Source organism: Protopterus annectens, chromosome 14.part0 (genome assembly GCF_019279795.1).
Source record: "Protopterus annectens isolate FY-2018-M chromosome 14.part0, PAN1.0, whole genome shotgun sequence".
NCBI lineage: Eukaryota > Metazoa > Chordata > Ceratodontiformes > Protopteridae > Protopterus > Protopterus annectens.
This window is the reverse complement of record NC_056748.1, coordinates 1109777044-1109800566: the sequence shown is the minus strand read 5'-3', so window position 1 is coordinate 1109800566 and position 23523 is coordinate 1109777044. Positions and strand designations below refer to the sequence as shown.

The 23523-nt window shown below is 38.9% G+C and overlaps 1 protein-coding gene across 1 annotated transcript in view; it reads right to left on the bottom strand.

Annotated features, from left to right (window-relative positions):
* The window catches only part of PALD1 (phosphatase domain containing paladin 1), a gene marked incomplete in the record, with an annotated part of 1459376 nt that overhangs the window by 919973 nt on the left and 515880 nt on the right, over positions 1 to 23523 (bottom strand). The window contains 1 exon segment of the mRNA XM_044056896.1: positions 6606 to 6785. Coding sequence (XP_043912831.1) covers positions 6606 to 6785 — 180 coding nt within the window.

Genomic DNA, 23523 nt, shown 5'->3' with positions numbered 1-23523 from the left:
CACCAACAGTAATGGGTAGAAGGGGCGAAAGTTTATTATCCCATAAGGTGGCTTGTTTACAGTTCGAGAGAGAACTGTAAAACCAGCATAAGGTTTCAGAGCTGAAATTGAGAGGCGCAAATTTGTTGAGGAGAATTTGATGAGATACCATGTCAGAAGCTTTTGACATATCAAGGAAGGAGGCAGAGACGAGGTGTTTTTTGTTTTTAAGGTGGTTTACAGTATTGGTGAAACTTATGAGAGCGGTGTCAGTACTATGTTTGGGGCGAAAGCCATGCTGAGTATTAGACAGTAGGTTATTCTTAAGGAGGTATCTGTTCATGTAGACATTTTTCTAAGATTTTGGCAAGTGGTGAAACAATAGCTACGGGTCTATAGTTGGAAAGGTGAACAGAGGGACCCCTCCTTTGTGAAGGAGTATGACATGGGATATTTTCCAAACAGGAGGAACATACTGTTCAGAGACAGAGCAGTTAATTAGAATAGATATAGGGTAAGAGATGGATGTAGCAGCATGTTTTAGGAATTAACCTGATAACTGATCTGCAGCACGAGTACAAGGTTTTATTTTAGTAAGGAGATTTTGTATATAATTAGTTTGGATTGGTCTAAGAGAGAACAAGGAGTTGTGTTGGGGTCAGTGGGGGAGGGTGGTATGGAAAGTGTGGAATTGGCAGTATTGTTAAGTAATGAGGTAACAGAGGTGATAAAGTGGGTACTGAATTGAGTAGCTATACAGTCTGTAGAGCACTTATTTGTTTTTGGCTGGTTTTCCAAGGTTAAGAAAGAAGCTGATAATTTGCCATAATCTTTGTGGGTTGCTTTGGAATTTTAGTGGCATGTTTTCGGAGCTGTTGATAGGAGGCATAATTGATATTATTATTGTTTTTGTGATAGAGAGTCCAGGCTTTGTCCCACTGTTTAAGTAGAACAATAGTGTATTTAGATAAGTAGGGAAGTTGTTTGGACTTGGTACGAATTTTCCTGATTGGAGCAAGGTTGAATATTTGCTGGAAAGTATTACTGAAGTACTGTACTGCAAGATCCAATTGTAGGGTTTTAGAGGTGACCAGTCAAATTCACGTAAAAGGGTATTGAATACAGAGGGGTAGAAGTATTTTTTATTGCGTACATATCAATATTCAACATTGTTGATACTCTGTGTGTGTGTTTTCTGATAAGATAGGTTGGGTAGTGGTCACTTAGGGAATCAGGGAGGCAACCTGCATCATAACTATTTTTGGATTTGTTTGTTAAGATCCAGTCAAGTAAAGAATGCTTGTTGGTAACCTTGCCAATACGTGTCGGTTGAGAGAGACTGTGCGTAAAGGCATATAGGTTAATGAAGTTGACAGGGAGTCAGAGGAACAGTAAGCCAGTCAAGATTAAAGTCATTGACTACTACAGTTTCTTGAGAAAAAGTGGAGAAGGCCCATTCTAGGATTTTTCAATGTGTGTGAGGTTGTTTGCAGAGGGGAGATAGATAGCTATTATAAAGTATTTTTGAGTGTTGATAAGTAGGCATGTTGGTAAGATTTCGGCTGTAGGGAGTTGTGCTGGTGAAGTGGTGAGTGCTGGTGAAGTGGTGAGTTGAACTAAGTTTAGATGGTCCTTAAATATGAAATACGTTTTTCACAATACAGATGTAGTCAAGAAGAGTTTTACCAATCTGGTGTTTTTAACCCTAAGTTGAATAACACTAAATAAAGTTTTTGTAAATTCATGTGAAAATGATTTTAGAGAATTGGTGCATAGCAAGGGTAGAAATAGGTATTTTAATCACGCTTTATCACAACAACATGCTTTAAAAGAACATCAGAGCTTTACTGATCTTAGGTATATGAAAAATGATAAAGGTGGGGGACTAGTTGTAATGTTAAAATCTGATAACATTGTGGCAATGGAAAATACTTTAAACAAATTAGGTGTAGAAGTAGGGTTCCTATTAAGTCAGTGAATGCTTGAAATTGCGAACGCTGCTTAATCGAACTTGTTTGAGCAAAATGGCGAAATTCTGAAAGCACGGAACAGTGATTTTTTTTTTCCTAGGGAAAATAGTCACTGGGTCGTTTTCAGGACTTTGACATTTCATCCATTGTGGTGCGATCTTGGTATATTTAAGTAGGGAGGTGTACTTTATTTTTTTAATGGATCAGTGATTTTTTTCCCTGTGAAAATTTTGTTTATTCATTGAATTTGGGTCAATTATGTAGCATTCCCAATTTTGAGCATTTACTTATATAATATAGATCCGGAGAAGTACAAGCTAGTTATCGTAGAAAATGTTTTTAAAATGAACTTTTAAAGGAAGGATCCATTAGCTCAGAATTGTGTCAGTTTATGTCAATTGATGATCCTGTTTTAGGTACTCTGTGATACCTAAAATTCACAAAGATTCAATTAACCCACCATTTTGGCCAATTGGTACGTCGGTAGCATTGTTACCTCAAAGCAAGAGGTTCTCCCGTTCGATTCTCGGCTTGGCTTGGGAGTGCCTTCTGTGTGGAGTCTCCATGTCCTCCCCACGGTTGGGTAGCATTCGAAAGACATGCATGCATAAAATGGGCGTGCCTTCATTGAAGGTTGGGCATCGAACTGGCACTTCGGCGTTTTGTAAAAAATCTACTGCCAATCATTAGCGGACTGGAGTTCCGCTGTGGCGACCCCTTATCAGGAAAAAGCCGGAAGACCAAGAACATCTCTGTTCATAATTTTATAACTGACGTTATTTCTTTATATTTGGATAAATTATTAAACCGAGTTGTCCAAAAATTGGATTTATACATTAAGGACGCCTGGGATTTTTTTATATAAACTGTAATTCCAATTATACATTTGACAGTCAAAAGAATTTTACCATTACATTGGATATATGTGCTTTATTTACATGTATTCCTCATGATTCTGGGATAGATTATGTTAGGAACAGTTTGTGTACAGTAGAACAATTGCCTAATAGTGATGCCTATTTATACTGTAGCCTTCTTGATATTACATTAAAAAACAACTTTTTTTTATTTAATAGTAAGATCTATAAACAATTATAGGGGCTGCTATGGGGTCAGCTGTAGCACCAGCTTTCGCAAATGTTGTGTTAGCATGGTGGGAATACATTGTGCTGACCCTCATTATTGCTACTTCTAAAACTGTTTTTTATGCAAGGTTTGTGGATGATTTGTTTTTTTTTTTATTATTGAAGGAAACACTGATGATGCTAAACTTCTACTTTGCACACAAAATGAAAAATCTGTTTTTTTTTTTTACAGTTTTCATTATGTAACCAGGGTTTTGTTGTTAACTTCCTGGATGTGTTGATTTCTTGAAATGATTCTAAACAGTGCTTTGAAAGTGAGATTTATAGGAAAATACTTTTACTAATAATTTACATTTTAATAGTAATCAACCCTATTTTATTATGTACATTCCAAGAGGCCAATTTATTAGGGGCTCTAGGATGACCACAAATGATTTTACTTTTAAAAAGGAGGCAAGGTTGATTACGGCTATGTTTTTGAAAAGGAGGCAAGGTTGATTATGGCTACGTTTTTGGAAAGAGTACAAGAAGGAACTTTTATTTAAAACAGCAGAATAAATTTATATAAGAAGGTTTATTTTATTGATTTTCAGCCAATTTTAGTTGGGGGGGTTAAATACTTTAAGAATAATTCCCCATGTTGTTTAGATATGACTACAGATGGTACTAATATTGCATCTGTTATTAGAAAAATTGGATAATACTGCTTTAGATTTAAGTAATGTTACCAGGAATTTTCCAAAATTTGTAAATAACAATAACAACTTGAAAAGAAGGTACTTCCCTCTGTAATGTATTCCAATGAGAAGAAGGGAATATATAAATGTGGGACCTGTCCTGCTTGTAGGTACATTTTAGAAGGACCTTTTGTTGATTTGAAACATTTTGATAGAACTTTAATTGTACCTGGGGTTTTTACTTGTAAAACAGGAGTAGTAGTTTTTACAAGTGTTCATTCAGGCTGTCACATTTCTATATTCGAATGACTACTAGAAGTCTTGAAAAGCATACCAAAGACCATGTTTATAGTATTAAATCAAAAGATAAAAACAATGCTTTATGTAGACGCTCACACTGCAATGATATTAAGAAATTTTTATTTTCTATTTTGGAACATGTGCCGAAGGATTGTAGAGGAGGGGATTATAGAAATTCTGCTGAAAGAAGAAACAATTTGGGAGCTTGAATTAGGGGCAGATAAATTGCCAGAAATTAATGACTCTATTAATATTAATTTTTTTAACTAGAAGATTAAAGGTAAACAAATAAACAACTTAATTTTTATTAAACAAGTTCACATTAGGAGTTTTAATTAGGGTATTGCAGAACATTGTTTTGTATAATTGAATGATTAATTAAAACACTTTTAATTGGCTGGTTATAGTTTAAAAAAATGGTATGTGTTTGTTTCTAGTTGTTCTGAAGAAGTCTTCTTGTAAGATGAATGCGTGGATTAAAAGTTCTTAATGCTAATTTTAGATTGTGGCCTGTTTACTGTTGACCTGTTCATTGCAAGCCTTGGTGGATTTTATCATTTCATGATTACAGATGCTCTACTGCAATTTATTAAAATAATGGGACTTCATTAACACATGCCAGTAGTGCACTTCTTCAACATCATCTCATGCCAATCATTAGCTCCTCCCAGCCCCTCCCCAACATACTCAAATTTTAAGTTAACATAAAAGCTTAACATAGTTGAGAAAATTTAACAATTACCCTGTCTGTATGTAGCTAGACTAGGACAATTACTCAGTATCAATCCAAAGGTTGTACCTGGATTTTGCAGGCAGATAATATAGCAATAACCCACGCCTGGGTGTGGGTAATGCTGGATTTATCCATGGTTGGTGTGGTTTGGTCCTGAGGGCGAAGCCCAAGGGACCAAACAAAGCCAACCGTGGGTAAATCCAGCATTACCCACACCCAGAAGTGAGTTATTATATTATCTAATGACATTATTTAAGAAAAAAAATAATTACTTTTCTTAAATAATGGCATTGTATAATGCCTCCTTGCTGCCCTTCCGCAGCTGTCTGGTATTCTGCGGAAGTTCTGTTGTACTGCGCATGCCTAAGCAGTACATCAGAACTGTGGGCAAAAGCAATAGAGAAAGCAAGATCTCTGTTGCTTTTTACTGTTTCACTATGTTAAATGGGTTTAACATAGTGAGACAGCTTTAAAAAAAAGCAACGGAGAATCTCCGTTGCTTTTTTTAAATCTGTCTCACTATGTTAAACCCATTTAACGTTTGAAAAAGCAACGGAGAAAGCAAGATCTCCGTTGCTTTTTAAACTGTTGCTATGTTAAATGGGTTTAACATGGAGACAGCTTTAAAATAAACAGCGGAGCCGTTGCTTATTTTAAACTGTCTCGCTATGTTAAACCCATTTAACATAGCAATGGAGAAAGCAAAATCTCCGTTGCTTTTATGTTAAATGGGTTTAACAGACAGCTTTAAAATAAACAGCGGGCCGTTGCTTATTTTAAGCTGTCTTGCTATATTAAACCCATTTAACATTTAAAAAAAAAAAAGCAATGGAGAAAGCAAGATCTCCGTTGCTTTTTACATACTTTGTCATTATGTTAAAGGAGTTTAACATAGCGAGACAGTTTTAAAAAAAAGCAACGGAGATCTCCATTGCTTTTTTTAAACCTGTGTCGCTATGTTAAACTCCTTTAACATAGCGAGACAGTGTTTTAAAAAAGACTTATACTAATGGAAAAAGTCCGGGCGACTGGACCTTTTTTCCATTAATACAAGTCGATTTACAATGTGCACGCTGACGAATCAGCGTGCACGTTTTGGAATATTAACGGGGGGGGGTCATGGTATAATATGAATATTTGACTAATCAAAGAATGTTTCAACCATGCAAACATAGTTTTCTCCATGGACTAGCCAATCACAAACACACTACATAAAACAAATAAGAGTTATAACTTAAACTCTGAAAAAAGCTTCACAAAATTACCTACAAGTTTAGCTTGGATGGGGTGAAGGGGGCAGCTACCCAGGTTACAAGGTGTTATGGGGTATGGGCATAATCATGATTTGGATGCCAGTCCAAAATGAATTCTGATACTGTTTGTAATCAGTAGTGAAGCTCTTGCTTCAGTGTTTCGTGTGTGGTATAAATATGTAGCAAGGAGCGTGCTACAATTTTTTTTACAAGCAGAAGACCACCTGTGACACTGTGGGAGGATGTAATAACATCAATAGATACCACAGAACGTAAAGATACTGAGATTAGATGAATGAAAACAGGTAAGCAGTTTTAAGAGGCATTAAAAGTGTTGCAAGATGGTGCAATGCACAGAAAAAAGCTTTATTAGTAGAATACAAGATGGTATTACATCACAACACAGGCAGTAAGAGACATCCCCACAAAGGTACTGTCATCAGCAAGTGAAGGCAACACAAAACAGGGCAACTACAGGTATAAGCACTATTTCAGGACACACAAATACAAGACAGATGCATTTAAAACTCTCATCTTTCCCAGACTGCAGTTTATCATGACATGCTAATTAAAAAAAAATCTTGCCCTGAAGTCATGTTTTGACTCACCTTGTAGCCATCACTTTGAAGTTTTTGCAGTACTTGCCTGAAGCCATTCAGACTAGGCTGTCCCATTCCAAAAACAGGGTAGTCTTTTTTTGCTTGTCTAAAGTTTGGTGCCCCCATGCTGCCCACAGTATTCAAAACATCCAATTTACTATATACATCACGGACCATAAAATAGCTACCCTGGAAAAAATAAAGAATACAGAGTTGTGTTGTTAGTAGACAGTATTGCATAATACACTTAGCATTTTGTGCCTAATGAGTTCCCTCAGAATATTTATTCAGTAATTGTTAATGCCTGTGCACGCCTCACACTAGTGACCATACATCTGTGCAATAACTAGAGCTATTACAATTCATGCACACCTGCTGTTTCCACTGTGGTTAGAGCTGTGCTTCCCACTCTTTAGTGTTTTCTTAAAACCATGGATGTACAAGAAAGTTAGAAGGATCAGCAGGATATCCTCAAGTACGGATGGAGCAAGGTAAACCAAGGTACAAACCGGTCATCTATATTCAGTCACTTTTTTTTTTTTTTTTTTTATATAAACAACTTTGTTAAATTGTCATTTAAGTTGCAACATGACTTACCACACCTTAACAGAAAATCTGTAATAATGGTTACCATTCTTGATATCATACGGCATGCATATACGTCTTCTTTTTAACAACTTTCATTCACTCCCACATTACACAAGTTGCTCATTTCCTGTAGCTCCTTAAACTTAACTCCTCCTGATCATCTTTCTGCATGTATTGTTCCCAGAAATATCATTTGTTTCTGTGAAATTTGCTCCTTTCTAAAGGTCTCAGTTCATTTTTGTCTCCTTTACAATATTCATAATTCATTACGATTGATTTCAAATCCGATTTCCATTTTCTAGTTTTTTTTTTTTTTTGGCTGCCAACAGCATTAAATTTACTAAGGCCTTTCTCTGTCTAGGCAATTCCAATTCTGTATCTCTGCTCAAAATATACCTTACAACCATTTGTCCCCGCTAGCATTTCTGTCAAAGTACTGTGTAGGGAGTTTTTAATCAACCAGCTTGGTATATTCCCAAAAGTAGGTTCACAGTTTCCTCAATCTTCCCCACAAATACTCCATTTGCTCTCTGGCTGAAAAAATGATTCTGATGTCTAGTTGGGGTATAAAACATCAATGCAAATATTCCAGTCCTTTGGACTCTGTTGCATACTTGCAAGCCTTACAAATTTCTTTTCATTGTTCCTTTGTAATTTACCTTTCTATTCTCTTTCCCCATTTTTTTATAACCTCCCCGATCGAGCCTTATATTTACCATGCATTATTTTATATATCCTAATTATCCTTTTTGGAACATTGTCATCAATTTTAGACTCTATTAAAAGTCTACCACAGCTGGTGTCTCCCTTAGCACCTTACTATCTTTTTCACTTTGCTTATACACTTATCAATTGATAGTAGTGAAGAAAATCTCACCTTAGTTCTTTTGCAAATTTCTTCCAGTAAATTCCAGCCCCTGCTTGCCTATTTTCCATTTCTCTACGTGAAGAAATTGCGGTTGGCAAAACTGCCCCTCCTTATTCCCACACTGGTATTTACTGGACTAAACCTTATGACTATAACATTCTGCATGGTTTTTACAGTTATCCTTAGGACATGTATCAGAATTCTAGGTCTAACTCCTACCACTCCATTTTATCATCAACCTTTTCCACTTTGATATATAACCCTCTGCATGAGTTACATACATACGTCTCAACTGCAAAGGTTTTAAATACCCCTTCAAATCAGATAACTTACCCTAATTGACTCTTGCCCTCTTTCCCATTCAAACAAATTCCTTCAACGCATCACTGTCATCAACATCATCTCCTCTGGTTGATGAAAGTGGACTTAACCTGTATATAAAATAAAAGGGACTACAGCATTTACATGGTTTGCATTTTACTATCTATAATCAAGATCGTCCAGTTTCTTAACTTTAGTATTATCTACCAAAATGTTCTTAGCTGTCATGACAGTCATTTTAAATCCACACACTAAAATACCTCAGCTTATCATGCCCCCATAAGAACAGATACCGATGAACCAGTTCTTGCATGGATGTACAGCTTACCACCATAGTTTTTGTTTTATTTTCATTTTTATCCCTAAAAGATGTGAGACAGTCTCAGAAAATTCAGCAGAACCAAAATGTCAGTTTCTATATTTTAAAAAGTGCAAAATATCATCTGCAAATAAGGCTAACTTTTCATTATTAGCAAGCAATTATATTCTTGAATTTGTGAATCCCTAATTTTCTTTGCTTATAGTTCTAAATACAAAGCAAATAAGAGGGGAAAGAGGATATCTCTGCCTGGTTCCCTCTGCTCAACCACCACTTGTCAGAGTGGAATCCTATTTTGATTCTTGCCTCTGACCCTGCAGATATCTTGCTTATGAACCCTATAATTCTATTAAAGAAGACAAATTCTACCATTGCCCAACTCAAAATCCCACAACTTTACTTAATGTTTTCTCTACCTCGTGATTTGCCAGCAATCACAGTGTTTTTTTATACTCCACTTCCCTTGGGATCATCACTGCTGCAAGTGCTTTGTGTCCCTCCACAAATCATGTTAATCCAGAACTATCATGTTTTTAATCTTTGCATTTTATTAGCCAATACAGACAAAACACTTTCTAATCTTGGTTCAAAATTAAAACGAGTCTCTGTAAAATCTGAAGGATATTTGCTCTCTTTGGGTAACACAGATACCATATTCTTCAAACAAGATGCTGATACTTCCCAAGCCCATTTAAAATATTGTTAAAGTTTTCCAAGATCTTTATCCCTCTCTCCTCCCTCCAAACTTCCACAGGAATACTGTCTGCTCCTGGAGACTTCATTGTTAATAGGTTACAAATCATTTTTTATCTCATCTTTTCCAATCTAAACTATTAACTTTTAACCCTCATCTTCCTCTAACTTTGGCATAATTAAATCTTCCATAAATACTTCTATTTCTATCTTTTCTTAGTTTCCCCAATCACCTGTTTTATCCACGCTTATGAAAACTTCTAAAATACCTCTAATACTGCTATAGGATCTCTGGTTATTTGTTTTGTCATAGGCTCCCTAGGTTCAGATACAACTCTTTCTATTGCCCAAGTAATTGTATTAAAATATTTTACACTCTGCAGCTGTTAAAAATAATTGCTTAACAGCAACCTTTCTAACCTCATGCATACTGTTTGGGAATCGAAGATTACTGCTAACAGTAAGTCCTTTATACCACAAGCAGTAAATATTTATTATTCTTAGACTTCCCTACTGCAGTGCTTAGCTTGAAGAGTGCATTGGGCTGTCTCTCTAGCCTACTAGGAATGCTAATGAGGCACTCCAGGGGAAGTGGCCTGTGCTAATTATCCATGTGCTCTTCCCCAGGAAATGCTTGCTGTAAGGGGTTTGCACAGCAGTGCGATTCACAGAACTGTTTAGCTACATAAAACTTTATTGCTAGAAGGGGTAATTAATTTAGCCAAAATCTCACATTCACTCATTACTTTCCATGGTCGAGACTGTGTTAGAGGTAAATGCAGGGGATTTAGTAGACGGGTACTGCTTGGGTGTGTGTGTGTGTGTGTGTGTGTGTGTGTGTGTGTGTGTGTGTGTGTGTGTGTGTGTGTGTGTGTGTGTGTGTGTGTGCATGTGTTGGCATATGTGAATGTACTTAGGGGTATGAGTGGAATCAGCCGTGCGTGTGTGTGCGCGTGCATCAGTGTGATGGTGAGGGAGTGCCATACCTCTCAACTCCCCTAGACTAAAGCACAGTGGATGTAATGAAGTTGACCAAAAGACACCTGGTATAATTTTCTTCTTTTAAAACACTGGAAAGGTAATAGAATAACAGCTTTTGCAGCACAAAAGACATTGTACGGAACAGACACCAGAGATAATTACTACATAGTATTCTAATTAAAGTTAATAAAGCAATAATTTTTGCATTTAGATGCATTTACTGAGCAATACAAAGCATGGAACTATAATGTTTAGCATTACTGATTGACAGTAAAGGTCTGTGACTTATGGGATCCCTGCTCAGGACTTCCAAGCAAACTTGGGGGCAGAGAAACTAGACAACACCAGGGAGTCTTTATAAATATTACTGTAATCCAGCTAAAGAGTTAATAGAACACTAGGCCTTACATCAGGATCTGGGGACACATTTTTATTTTTTTCGGTGAAAGAAATTGTGAATTTGGTCTAAAATGCCAAAATCAATGCATTTCTGTTCATATTTATTATTTATAATATTGTCAACTTGCATTATATTAAGTGTTCTGCTCACAGAATCTGTTTTAATGTTCAATATGCAATGCAAAAGAAAATTATTATGAAGTCACATAATGAATAGAAATTGCATTTAAAAATCATAGATATAATTCGCCGACTTCATCTCAAGAAAAAGGAATTTCAGTTTGAAAATCTGTGTCCCTTATGATGTATTTTATGAACAATAAGAATAAAACTAATGACTGGCATTACTGGCTGACTGTAATCATTCATTATTTATGATGTATGGGAAAACTCTTCAAACTCGGGGACAGGTAACTGGTACTGCTGTGTTTGTGTGTATGCATTTGTGTATGTACGTATGCATTTGAATATGGAAATAAAAGATGTAGGTGCTTGTGTTAACATGAATCCAAAGGGGATTACCACAAGGACAGTAGAAAAGAGCCTGCTAGCTCTTGTTGCAATCATCATACCCACTATCCAATACATAAAATTCCTCTTTTTAAACATATATGCAGGAACGTGTCATTGCCTCACCCTGCATCTTTACCTTCATTTTTGTTTTTTACTGGTGAAATGGCTCATTATCTGCGGTGGTGGTGCTGCGGTAGCATTGTCGCCTCACAGTAAGATGCTGTCCAGTTCGATTCTCAGCTAGAGCATCTTCTGCGTGAAGACATGCGTGAATGGGCATACATTCGTTGAAGGTTGTGCGTCAGGGCTGGTAACTTGGCACGTAAAAATCAACTACCAATCATTAGCGGACCGGAGTTCTGCTGTGGCGACCCCTAACCGGGAAAAGCCAAAAGACACAAAGTGCAGTTTTGTACCTACCATAAATGTAGATGTCCGATAGGTATGCATCTGCAGTCCTTACATATGGGTTTGTCCTGCCTCAGGCAGCCCTTCGGTCGGCCGGATTCCAAAGTCTGGGTCCGGCGTCGGCTGATGTCGCCCTTTCCCCGACGTCAGAGCGCTTGGGGTATAAAAGCGTCAGCCGACGCCATCTTCCTCAGTTTTTCTTGCCCCAGATGCCAGGTGCCCTCTAAGGAAGGCTAAATTTGGAGAGATGCAAAAATTCCAAACATGCACAGTAATATAAAACAAATACACCATAATAGATAACCCCAGCTAGCTATAAGAGGGAGAAGTACCCAAGAAATACCACAGAGGGGAAGGAGGGAGGGTAAACCTGACTGCAGATGCATACCTATTGGACATCTACATTTATGGTAAGTACAAAACTGTACTATGTCCTTCAAGGATGCATCTGCAGTCCTTACATATGGATAGAATACCATAGCCAAGCTGGGGGTGGTAGGATCTAAGAAAAGGATGGTGTAGCTAAAATGCCCTGCAGGACTGCCGTAGCAAAGCCTGCTCTGGATCTGGAATACAAGGGTAAGTTGTAATGCTTGGAAAATGTATGCACGGAACTCCATGTAGCAGCTTCTAAAATGTCCTTGGTAGCCACCCCTCTTAAGAAGGCTGTGGAGGTGGCTGTGGCTCTGGTGGAATGAGGTCTAATGTCAGCTGGCACAGCTTTGCAACAGAATCGAATGCAATTCCCTATCCATTTTGAAATTGTCTGTTTGGAAATTGCTTTTCCTTGTATACCAGCAGCATATGCTACAAACTGCTGGTCAGTTTTTCTGTAAGTCTTAGTTCTGTCCAAGTAGTAGCGCAACTGTCTGTGAATGTCCAGGGTATGCAGAAGTTTCTCCCCTTTGTTTTGTGGATTTGGAAAGAAGGTAGGCAGGTGAATAGCTTGGTTCAATGAGACCCTGAATACCACCTTTGGCATGAATGAAGGATTGGTTCTCAGTGAGACTCTGTCCTGATGAAAAATAAGAAATGGTTGTACTGCCATGAGGGCCTGCAACTCAGATAATCTTCTTGCTGAGGTTATGGCCAGAAGGAAGGCAGTCTTCCAAGACAGGAACTGTAGTTCTGAAGATGCTGCTGGTTCAAAGGGAGGTAGAGTTAATTTTTCCAACATGAAGTTAAGGTCCCAAGTAAGCACTGGTGGTTTCCTTGGAGGATTGATGTTTTTAATTCCTCTTAGAAACTGCCTTAGGAGAGGATGAGAGAAGACAGGTGGATCAGTATTGTATTCCGCTGAAATTGCTGAAGCATGAATTTTTATGGAAGAGTAAGAAAGGCCATTTTGGAGCATTTCTGCCAAGTATTCCAGGATATGTGCTATGTTTATCACTGTTGCATCTAGGCCCTTTGTGGTGCTCCAAGTGCGAAATCTTTTCCATTTTGCTGAATATGCCTTTCTTGTGGAAGGCTGGCGAGCTTCCATGATGATATCCTTCACTCTCTCGGATAGCTTATCCTGGTGAGGAGTCAAGGTATTCTCCAGGCTGTCATCTGCAAGGTTTTCAGGCTGGAGTGTAGAGTTTTGTAATTGTGCTGTTTCAGAAGAAGTGGCCATTGTGGTAGAGGCCACGGTTTCGTGCGTGACATGCTCCTTAACAGTGGGTACCAGTGCTGTCTTGGCCAGTCCGGAGCTATCAGAATCACTTTTGGCTGCTCTGTCCTGATCTTCAGTAAGACCTTGGTCATTAATGGAAGAGGTGGAAATGCATACACTGTTAGAGTATTCCAGCTGAAAGAGAGGGCGTTCACTTTCCATGCTTGTGGGTGGTATGTCCTTGAGCAGAATTTCTTCAGCTGATGGTTGTGGTGGGAGGCAAAAAGATCTATGTCCGGCCTCCCCCATGATTGTGTTATCTAAAGGAAGATGTCTGGGTGCAGCATCCATTCGTGCGGATCCATGATATTTCTGCTTAGGCTGTCCGCCAGTATATTGTCTTTTCCTGGCACAAACTGGGATTGCAGCTCTATATTGAGTTTTAGGGAAAGTTCCCAAATATTCATTGCCAGCCTGCAAAGAGGGTTGGAATGGGTACCTCCTTGCTTTGTTTATGTACCACATAACTGTGGTATTGTCTGTCCTTATTAGCAGGTGGCATTGATGCAGAAAGTGTTTGAAGGCCTCGATTGCATGTATCACTGCCAGCATTTCCTTTTGGTTTATGTGCATGAGAAATTCTTTCTGTGACCATAGTCCTTGAATGCATCTGCCCTCCATGTGTGCTCCCCATCCATGGTCTGAAGCATCTGTTGTAATGGTTTGGCTGGTTATTGGTTTGCTGAAGGGCAGACCCCTGTTTGATTGGCTTGCTTGAGCCCACCACATGAATTCCTTTTGAAGGCATGGAATGAGTGGTATCAAAGCTTCTAGGCTGAGACCATAAACTCCTTGGGTACCATTGTAGTTTCCTCATATGCAGCCTTGCTTGTGGAATCAGAAGAATGCAAGATTCCATGTAACCCAGGGCCTGCAGGATTTTCCTTGCAGTCAGCTGAGTTTGTTTTGACAGATTTTTGAAATAATCCGGTAGTTGTCTTTGTTTTTCTTCTGTGAGAAAAGCCATTTGGGTGGTTGTATCTAGTTTCGCACCCAGAAAAGTTATTCTTTGGGATGGAACAAGTCTTGATTTGTGAATGTTGACTGTGTATCCCAAGGCCTGAAGTAGGCGGATGGCATAATTCAAGTGTTTTACCAAAGTTTGTTGGCTGTCCGCTTGTATAAGGCAGTCGTCCAGATATGGGTATATTTGAATCCCCTGAAGTCTGCAGTGTGCAATTACTGATGCCAGGCATTTCATGAATACTCTGGGTGCAGTAGATAAGCCAAAGGGCAATGCTGAGAATTGATAATGCTCTGAACCTGCAAGAAATCTGAGATGTCTTCTGCAACTTTGTCTGATAGGGACATGCAGGTATGCCTCCTTGAGGTCTAGAGTTACCAGCCAAGACCCCTTGCCCAGCATGGGAAGGAGTTGCTGTAGGGTCAGCATTTTGAATTTTGGCACAATGAGATAAGTATTCAGTACGGACAAGTCGAGGATAGGCCTCCATTGTTTTTCTTTTCTTGGGACAAGGAATAGTCTGGAATAAAATCCTTGGCCTTGTTCTGGTAGAGGAACCTTTTCTATAGCTTTCATTTGCAATAGGTTGGAAATTTGTTTTAAAGCCTCTGCCCTTTGATTCGGTGGCAGGTTTGGCATGCCTTTTCTTTTTGGTAATGTATGAAAATGGAACCTGTATCCTTTGTCTATTATTTGCAGTGTCCATTTGTCCCTTGTAATACTGTGCCAATTTTTTGAGAATAAAGATAGCTTTCCGCCCAAAGGTGCTTCCAATTGAGCCCTGGTTGGCGGGGTCAAGGTAAAGTCATTGAGTCTGTCCATGTGCAGCAGTTGTAGGTCCTGCACTACCTCTCTGGTTAGGAGGCCGCCATTGACATCCTCTGTAGGAGCCTCTAGCTTGCCCTCTACCTCTGGCATGCCTGTTCTTGCCTCTTTGAAATCTCTCTGTGTCTGGAAAGGACCAATTCTTAGAAGGCCAATTTCTGCTGAATCTTGGTGGTTGGACCTGGAGAAAATCTTTGACTGTTTGTACAGATTTAGCCTTTTCCTCAAATTTCTTTAAGACCTCCTGAGCAGTGGAGCCAAATAACTTTTGCTTTTCCAGTGGCGCATCCAGAAGCTTTGCTTTAACATGATCTGGCAGAGTTTGTTCCTTCAGCCAAGCATGCCTACGTATGACTGTACCTGTCATTGCTGACCTACATGAAGCTTCCAATGCATCATAACCACACTGCAAGAAATGGTTGCTAACCTGTTGGGAGTTATGTACCAGATCCTGAAGTGACTTGCGATCTAGGGGTTCAGGTGAAGACAGTTTTTTATGCAATTCATCCAACAAATACTCTTAGTACTGTATCATATGGAATTGACAATTTAATGCCCTCATAGAAAGAGTGGAAGTAGTATACACTTTTTTACCCCATCTCTCTAAAGCCCTGGACTCCCTTTCAGAGGGGAGTGGATTTTTAGTAGTGGCAGTAGCAACCCCTTTAGGGCCCTGGGAAATAGTTTCTGGGTCAGCACAGTGGGCCTTGTAAAGGAAATGATGCGAGTCCGGGACCCTGTAGTACCTATCGGGTTTGACAGGAGCCAGAGGAAGGGAGTCAGGGGTAATGCTAGACTACAGTACACATCATCAATGACATTCAAAACGGGGGATAGCCAAAGGTCTATGCTGAGGTAAATGCAAAAAAGTCCTTAATCTCTTCCTGGAATCAGAGAATTCCTGGCCCTGCCATTTGAAATGCTCTCTCATGGAGTGAAGGGTCTCCCCAAAGGATAGCTCTTCAGGAGGGGAGGCCGAGGGAATAGATTCCTCTGTATCAGAATCCTCGTAGGCCGTAAAGGCCTTCTCCTGGTAGTCTGATAGAACAGAGACATCTGAGGCCTCATCAGAGGACTGGGGATCAGTGGGCTCAACCCTGGGCCTTTTGTCTAGAGGAGGTTGAGAGCCCCTGCCCGGGTGTGGCTGAGCGCCCCTAATTAAGGAAATAAGGTCCTCAGCTAAACTTAAAATCTGTGAACCTGTAGTGGATCCCTGAGGAATAGCCTTGGGAGGCAGAGGTTTTGGCTGTTTAGCAGCTTTAGCCCTTGTGAATGCCTTAATGGACATGGATGCAGGAGGCCTGGCTGCTCCACGTGCTGGCGTAGTTTTGTCTAGGGAAATGGTGTCGGATGTTTCCAGGACACCAGTTTCTGAGGGAAATTCAATTACCGACTCAGAAGAGGCCTCCGGGGCCGAGGTTGTCGGTTGTGCGGTTTCAACGGGCGGAAGTACCAAGGACTCTGTTTCAGCAGAGACCGAGACACTCGCGGTAGACCTAGGTGTGGTTTCAGCCGAAACCACGGTCCGCGTGTGTCGGTCCTTGTCCTTCCATTTTTTGGTTAAATGAGAAGTCGGAGTCTCCGACGGCATATTGTAACAGTAACTAGCCCCAAAAAATTCCTCTGCAAACTCCGCCCGACGCCTAAGAGTGCGTCGGTTGAAGGAGGCACAGGCAGTACAGGCCGAGACGTCGTGGTCTGGGCCTAGGCAGGGGAGGCAGTAAGAGTGGAAATCCTTATGAGGTATTTGTTTCCCACAAGTTAAGCAATTATTAACTTTAAGCGTTTGATCTGACATTGGCTGAGGCAAGAAAGAGTCCCCAATGGGGTACTTAGCTTTTGAAGTCTTCGGTAGCTGAAGTTACAGGAGCTGGCCGACCTGCACTTGTGAACTGCTTCTGCTTCGGGCACTTGTGAACTGCTTCTGCTTCGGGCACCACACGGCAAGAAAGACTGGGGAAGATGGCGTCGGCTGACACTTTTATACCCCAGGCGCTCTGACGTCGGGGAAAGGGCGACATCAGCCGACGCCGGACCCAGACTTTGGAATCCGGCCGACCGAAGGGCTGCCTGAGGCAGGACAACCCATATGTAAGAACTGCAGATGCATCCTTGAAGGACATCTGGTGAAATGGCTCATAGGTTAATGTATCAGTGTTAGATCTTTCAAATAACTATACAGGTTCTCAAGAAAATTACTTTCTTGCACATCCTAGCCCACTTATTCTGTCTTGGGAAATGGTGTGTAAATTCTGTCTTGAGTTCATGCCACTGACTTCAGAGATACTGACTTCAGATTTTCCATACCAGTTTTTCTCATTTATTTCTTGTGAAAACTACCCACCTTTGTTTTATTTTCCATTTTATGCCCATTAAATATTACCTGCTGAAAGCTTATTTTCTGCAAATTCTCCTAAGCTCTATAAAACAGTATTATTATTTCTCTTTTCCTCAGTCCTTAATATTCTGCTATTCTGCTTTATGTCCTCACTGAAATCCCTTTTCTATCACGTTCACATGCTCACTTCTACCCAAACATGTCACTATGAGTTATGGTTAATCTTTGTCTCAGAACTTTCATTCTGTTTTCCTGTACATTTTCCAAGTAGATGCATCTTTCTTAGCTACCTTTTGCTGATCCCTATAGTTGGCTCCCATGTTCCTCCTTATCTTTTCCCATAATGCTTTGGTGTTTCTCAGATCTTCTAAGTATTTGCTACAGCTGTAAACCATTTCATCTTCACCTTAAACTGTATAAATGTCTTAATTCCTTGTTTACAGGTGTTGCAGCTAATCTCCTCACCAGTTTTAGAGTGGTCTTCGAGTATAACTTGCATCAGCTGGACTACCCGCTCTTTGGATGCCATCCTTCTATGAAGATATGTAGGAAAATGTCAATGCATAATACTTTGCGCTCTCTTTCTCTCAATAGCTATATAACAGTATGATCTGACAAGGTCAAAGGGTGAGCCAAAGCATCCCCTACTATGTGTGTGTGGTTCTTTGTAATACAAGGCCTATCCAATTGTGACCAGCTACCATGCCTCTCAGCAGTAAGTAAACTCCAGAGCATGTTACTTCATGCTCTCTGTCAACAAACCCATAAATGTTCATGCATTTCCCAAAGTACCTGGATTCAGGTGTCACTGTCTCTCTCATGACATCCATGATGCAAGGCACCACATTCCAGTCCGGGTGAAGTTTCAAAATGCCCTGATAAACGTTATAATTTATCCCATAATTAATGTTACTGCAATTCCTTGTGGGAAATGTACCATAGCCAGTGCTGTCTTACAAGCCAAGTGCCCTTCAAGGCCATATAACTCCTCAGGTTATCTACATTGCTCTTCCTTTTGTATTGGGAGACACATGTGAATTAATACAACTCCCTTCTTCCACCCTCAATCCATTCCTGCATAAATACCTCTCATTCCACTCTTTTTAACAGCTCATATTCTGCTCTATTTAGGTGCATTTCTTGCAGCATAATGACTTGTGCATTATATTTAACATTACAAGCAAATACCCCATTTACTTTTTATGGATTGAATCCATTAATATTTCACAAAAAGTATGTGCATGTATTTTACATTTATGGTACAACTTATGCTAACAGTAGCATAAAAAGGGCACGGCAAATAGGGCAATCACCCAGGGCACTTTGTGAGGGTGCTATTAATGCTAAATAAACAAAATAAAGCATAACATGTTATTTTTCCCCTTTAAGAGAAGCAGAAGTAAACTGGAAAAACTAGAAAAACTTCCTGCCCCCTTTCCACGCCATCTTGCAATAGCATCTGTTCATCCTATGTTTTACATACTGGATAAGTTCCTGACTGGCTGAGCAATTGGGGGGAGGGCAGTACAGAGAAGGTAGCTGCAAGGATTTATCTTTGGTACCCACAGTGTTCACACACCAAGGGTGCACTAGCCCGATATTTAATTTAAAACTGTAACTCCTGACCCAAATACTGAAGCAATTCATTTCAAGCACTTGTAAGTGTTGGCTGTGTTGCAGCTGGCCAGTTGAGATCACTGATCATTATTATTTTTTTTCAATAATTGGTGGAGTGCTGGCACTATATAACTGTTGTACCTGGGGTCTGGGCTGGAACTGGTAAGAAAAGATAAACAAGGTGCAAGTCAAGTGACACAATTTGAATTTACATATCGTGTGGCCATTTAATATTTCAGACCAGAATCTGGATACCAGTTGCCGTGTGTTGGCGGGGAGTCCCTGGACGGCAAACTACTTTCAACGTCTTGGCACAATAAATCTGTACAAAGCCAAAAATAATGGTGGGACAAAGGTCCAAACACAGGGATAGTTTTTTAAATTCTGTTCTTGTAAATAGGACGCTGCTAGAATCACAGGTTATGTGTAAGCATGCATTTTCTGAAAGTAAGTCTGAAACTCAAAGCTGTCATTATTTAGCGACTTCAGTCACAAGCGTTTTGACAGAAAACCACAAATTTTATGAGGAACACACCAAAACATTGAGGTAAAAATTTGAACATTCTGTGACAATATGACATTTGCAGGGTATAGTGGACAGGACTAATGAATGTCAAAATGTAATGGAAATAGGTATTGTGTGAAAGACTCAAGTTAACACAGTCCTAATTGTTCCTGTCTGATTATTTCTAGCCTGGATTTGTGCCTGATTCCAATAAGTGACAACTGTCACTGTTGGAGATGGTCAGCAGAAAACCATCTTTAATTCAATCACAGAAGATTGCAGCTGCATCATGGAGAAATAATAAATATATATTTCTAATTATTAGTTTAACTATATCTGAATCCAGACCAGAATCTGGATATCAAGTGTTGTGTGGCGAACACGACCGGTGGATGCGTGTCAAATTGAATGTAATACATAAATGCAGTTTTGCTTTGCATGCAATTATTAAATTACATTTTTGGAAAAACAGATGGTGAACTGCACTTTAATAGTAATAATTAGAATCATAATAAACGTCTTCACTTTGGAAAAATAAATATTAATTCACAATTTCTTTTTCTGTCAATGACTTAAGTTAGCAGTACTAATTTTAAGTTTCCCTGAACTGCCCTGGTCTTATTATTTCTGAATTTGCCCTGGATTATAAGAAGTGGTAAGTGATTTGTAAGGAATGGCAAAGAAGCAAAATTGTGTGGCATCCTCCTGCCATTACTGCCAGCATTGGTTATTCTTAATGTTATATAGGGCAGATATGGACTTTAGTGGGGGTTTTTTTTTGGGAGGGGGGGTAAACATGGGTTCTTAATTCATCAGTGCTGTTTACATCTTATTAACTACTAGATCACTATTTCTACTGATTGGATTTTCAATGAATGCTACACTGTTTAATGGGCTGGACATATGGACTCTCAATGAATGCTACACTGTTTAATGGGGACAGATATTTGTTTTTAATGTTTTATCTAGTAGCTGATTTTTACTGACCAGATTTTGAATGAATGTTGCGCTGTTTAATGGGGGGAGATATGGGCTTTCAAAGAATGTTAAATGGTTTCTTGCAGGAAAGAGACAGGAGCTCTTAATTTGTCAATGCTGTTTTTATCCATTACTTGCTTACTTTTATTTACTGGACTTTCAATGAATGCTATGTTGTTTTATTGGAGGGGGTAACAAGTTCCTAATTCATCAAGACTGCTTTCATCCGTTATCCTTAACTGAATCATGAATGCGCTTTGCCAAATGAGGGTCTTACCCTGGGGTTCAAATGGCCTATTCCTTTGCTCACCATGTGGGTGCATCCAAGTGACATCCATTCATTAGATTTGTCAGTAGATGACCTTATCTTGGTTTCCCCTCATTCCAAAAACATAATTTTCTTAATGTTCCCCGAAAGCACATTAAATTATAAAAGTATGTCCAAAGTATGTGTTCTCATCTTTTCTCAGGTCCCCTGACAGATGTGAAAAACAATTGCATAATTTCAGTAAATAACTTTTAGCCTCAAGATAAAGCACAATGACTGATGTTTAATAATGTGCTCAGTATAATAGTGGACAATGCACAATGCAGTTTAAGTGCTAACGCTGCTGGTAAGGTAACTACTTGAATAACTATTTCTTCGCACAGTTTCAGAATTAATTTCTTGCTTTACTTTTTATTTTCATGAAACTGCTTGTCATTATCCCTTTAAAAGTTAATTACATTGTACCTCACAGATTAAACTCAGAACACAATGTTCAAACTTCACCCGTAGAGGACTGATTTTCTTTTGCCAAAAGCAGGTTCTTACACAAAAACCTCCAAATAGGTACTTTACAAATGCAAGAAAGAATTACCATTTCAAATGTCTTTCAGATAACCTTCTGTAGCTTTTAAAGGTCTACAGCTTAAATTAAGAACATTAATCTAGACTTCTGCCACTATAAGACAAGGAAAATTATCTTTTAATTATATGTATAATATGACCAATACAAATTTACATTCCTTCCCAGAAGCCAAAGACAATAACATTATTTATACTTTACCTTACTTCTTTCCAGCCTTTCTTATATTGTTACAGGGGTAAAGCCTGGATACATTACAAAGAGAATTTCTTACTTTACTATCACTAGTACAGACCAGTCTTTAATAAAGAAACAACCCGATGTTGTATTTAAAAAAACTGGCTGTATACTATGTAGGAGTACTTTACAAAACAGCATGCAATTTATACCAGAAAACTCTTACACAGATATTAACAAGAACAAAATCAGTTTAACTTAATTACTTCTTCAGTCCATTCAGCATCTTACATTATTGAAGTAAAGTGGGGTTCATGCTTTCACTAACTAGCTTAAAACAGACGGAGTTTATAGATTTCTATTCCACAGTGCTGAATCCCAAATCACTTGATCGGTGCAATGGTTTAGCAAACTGAGACTCGAGGGGAAGCCATGTTAGTTTAGCATTAACACTGCTGCAGACCTCATTTATCTTAAGGAGGACAGCACATGGAATTCTGGACTTCCTTTAGTAGTCATGAAAGAAGATGCAACATACGTTGATTGCTTTAGGTCCTTGGAGATCACATCACTTAGGTGGCTCGTGGCTGTCAATTACAAGTGAGAGAATAAACAGTGCTAGTCCCAACACTTCGAAGCATAAACTGCTAATCAAATGAAAAACAAATTCTAAACATTTCAGGAGGGTGGTTGAGCTCTCCTGCATACTCTGACATGGGGAATCTGTTCACCCATTTCTACTACTTGTCTAAAATAACTCTGAGACTGCCGTACCTTGGGCAAAATGTACTGAATACTGCAGACTGGGTGGTCTTGGCATACATCCTCCCTACTCACGCTTGCATCTTGTAAATTTCTGAGCACTGTATTTATGATCCTTGACAAAATGCACCCAATTTAGACAAATATTTAAGCACTAGCACAAAACAGTGCACTTATCCTAAAGGCACCAACTTTTTTCTGATAGAAACTGCTTTGATTCTTACATATAAAGTTAAGGTCACACACTACCTTGATTGTCTTTTGATGCAGACATGTTCCTGACATGTTATATATCAAACAGAATAAAACATTTTTACTATTAAACTAAACAATGACATATGCAGTATATTAACATCCAATATCTTTGGCTTTACGCATGCGACTGCTTAGATGAAAGCTCCTAACTCCTCTGTTCCTTCCACTTCTCCTTTAATAGGACTGTTATGGTATCTTATCCTGTCAGTCCAGGAGGTCTGATAGGCATTAAAAGCCATTACAGGACTTGATGCATCACTATATTGACAAGGTATCTATTTGATGCAGACAGGATGCATGCATTACATTGCATGTGCATCTTTCTGTATATACTCAATGTGTCTCTGATGAATACAATTGTTTTCCCTTTTCCTGTTATGAACTACACAAACTGGATTACATATACAGTAACTATATATATATATATATATATATATATATATATATATATATATATATATACATATATATACATATATATACATACATATATATATATATATATATATATATATACACACACACACACACACACACACACACACACACACACACACACACACACACACACACACACACACACACACACACAGGTCCACTTTCAAATCTCAAAATACTGAATTTCAGTATATCGAGAAGAGAAAGTCAAAAACCCACTACAACAAAAAACTAAAAAAACGCATGTCAAAATACTGAAACTTCATAATACCAAAGCTTTAGTATACAACACAAACTCTACCATACAAACAAAAACAGACACAAGGCAATCCACCCTACAACATAAACAACCTACAGAACACGCACCACAAAACCAAACACATCAACGTATAAGCTGGGGGCTGCACCCCCAAAACTTATATATACCAACTCCAAGGTCGCACTACCACAAACATAGCAAACCCACCGCTATG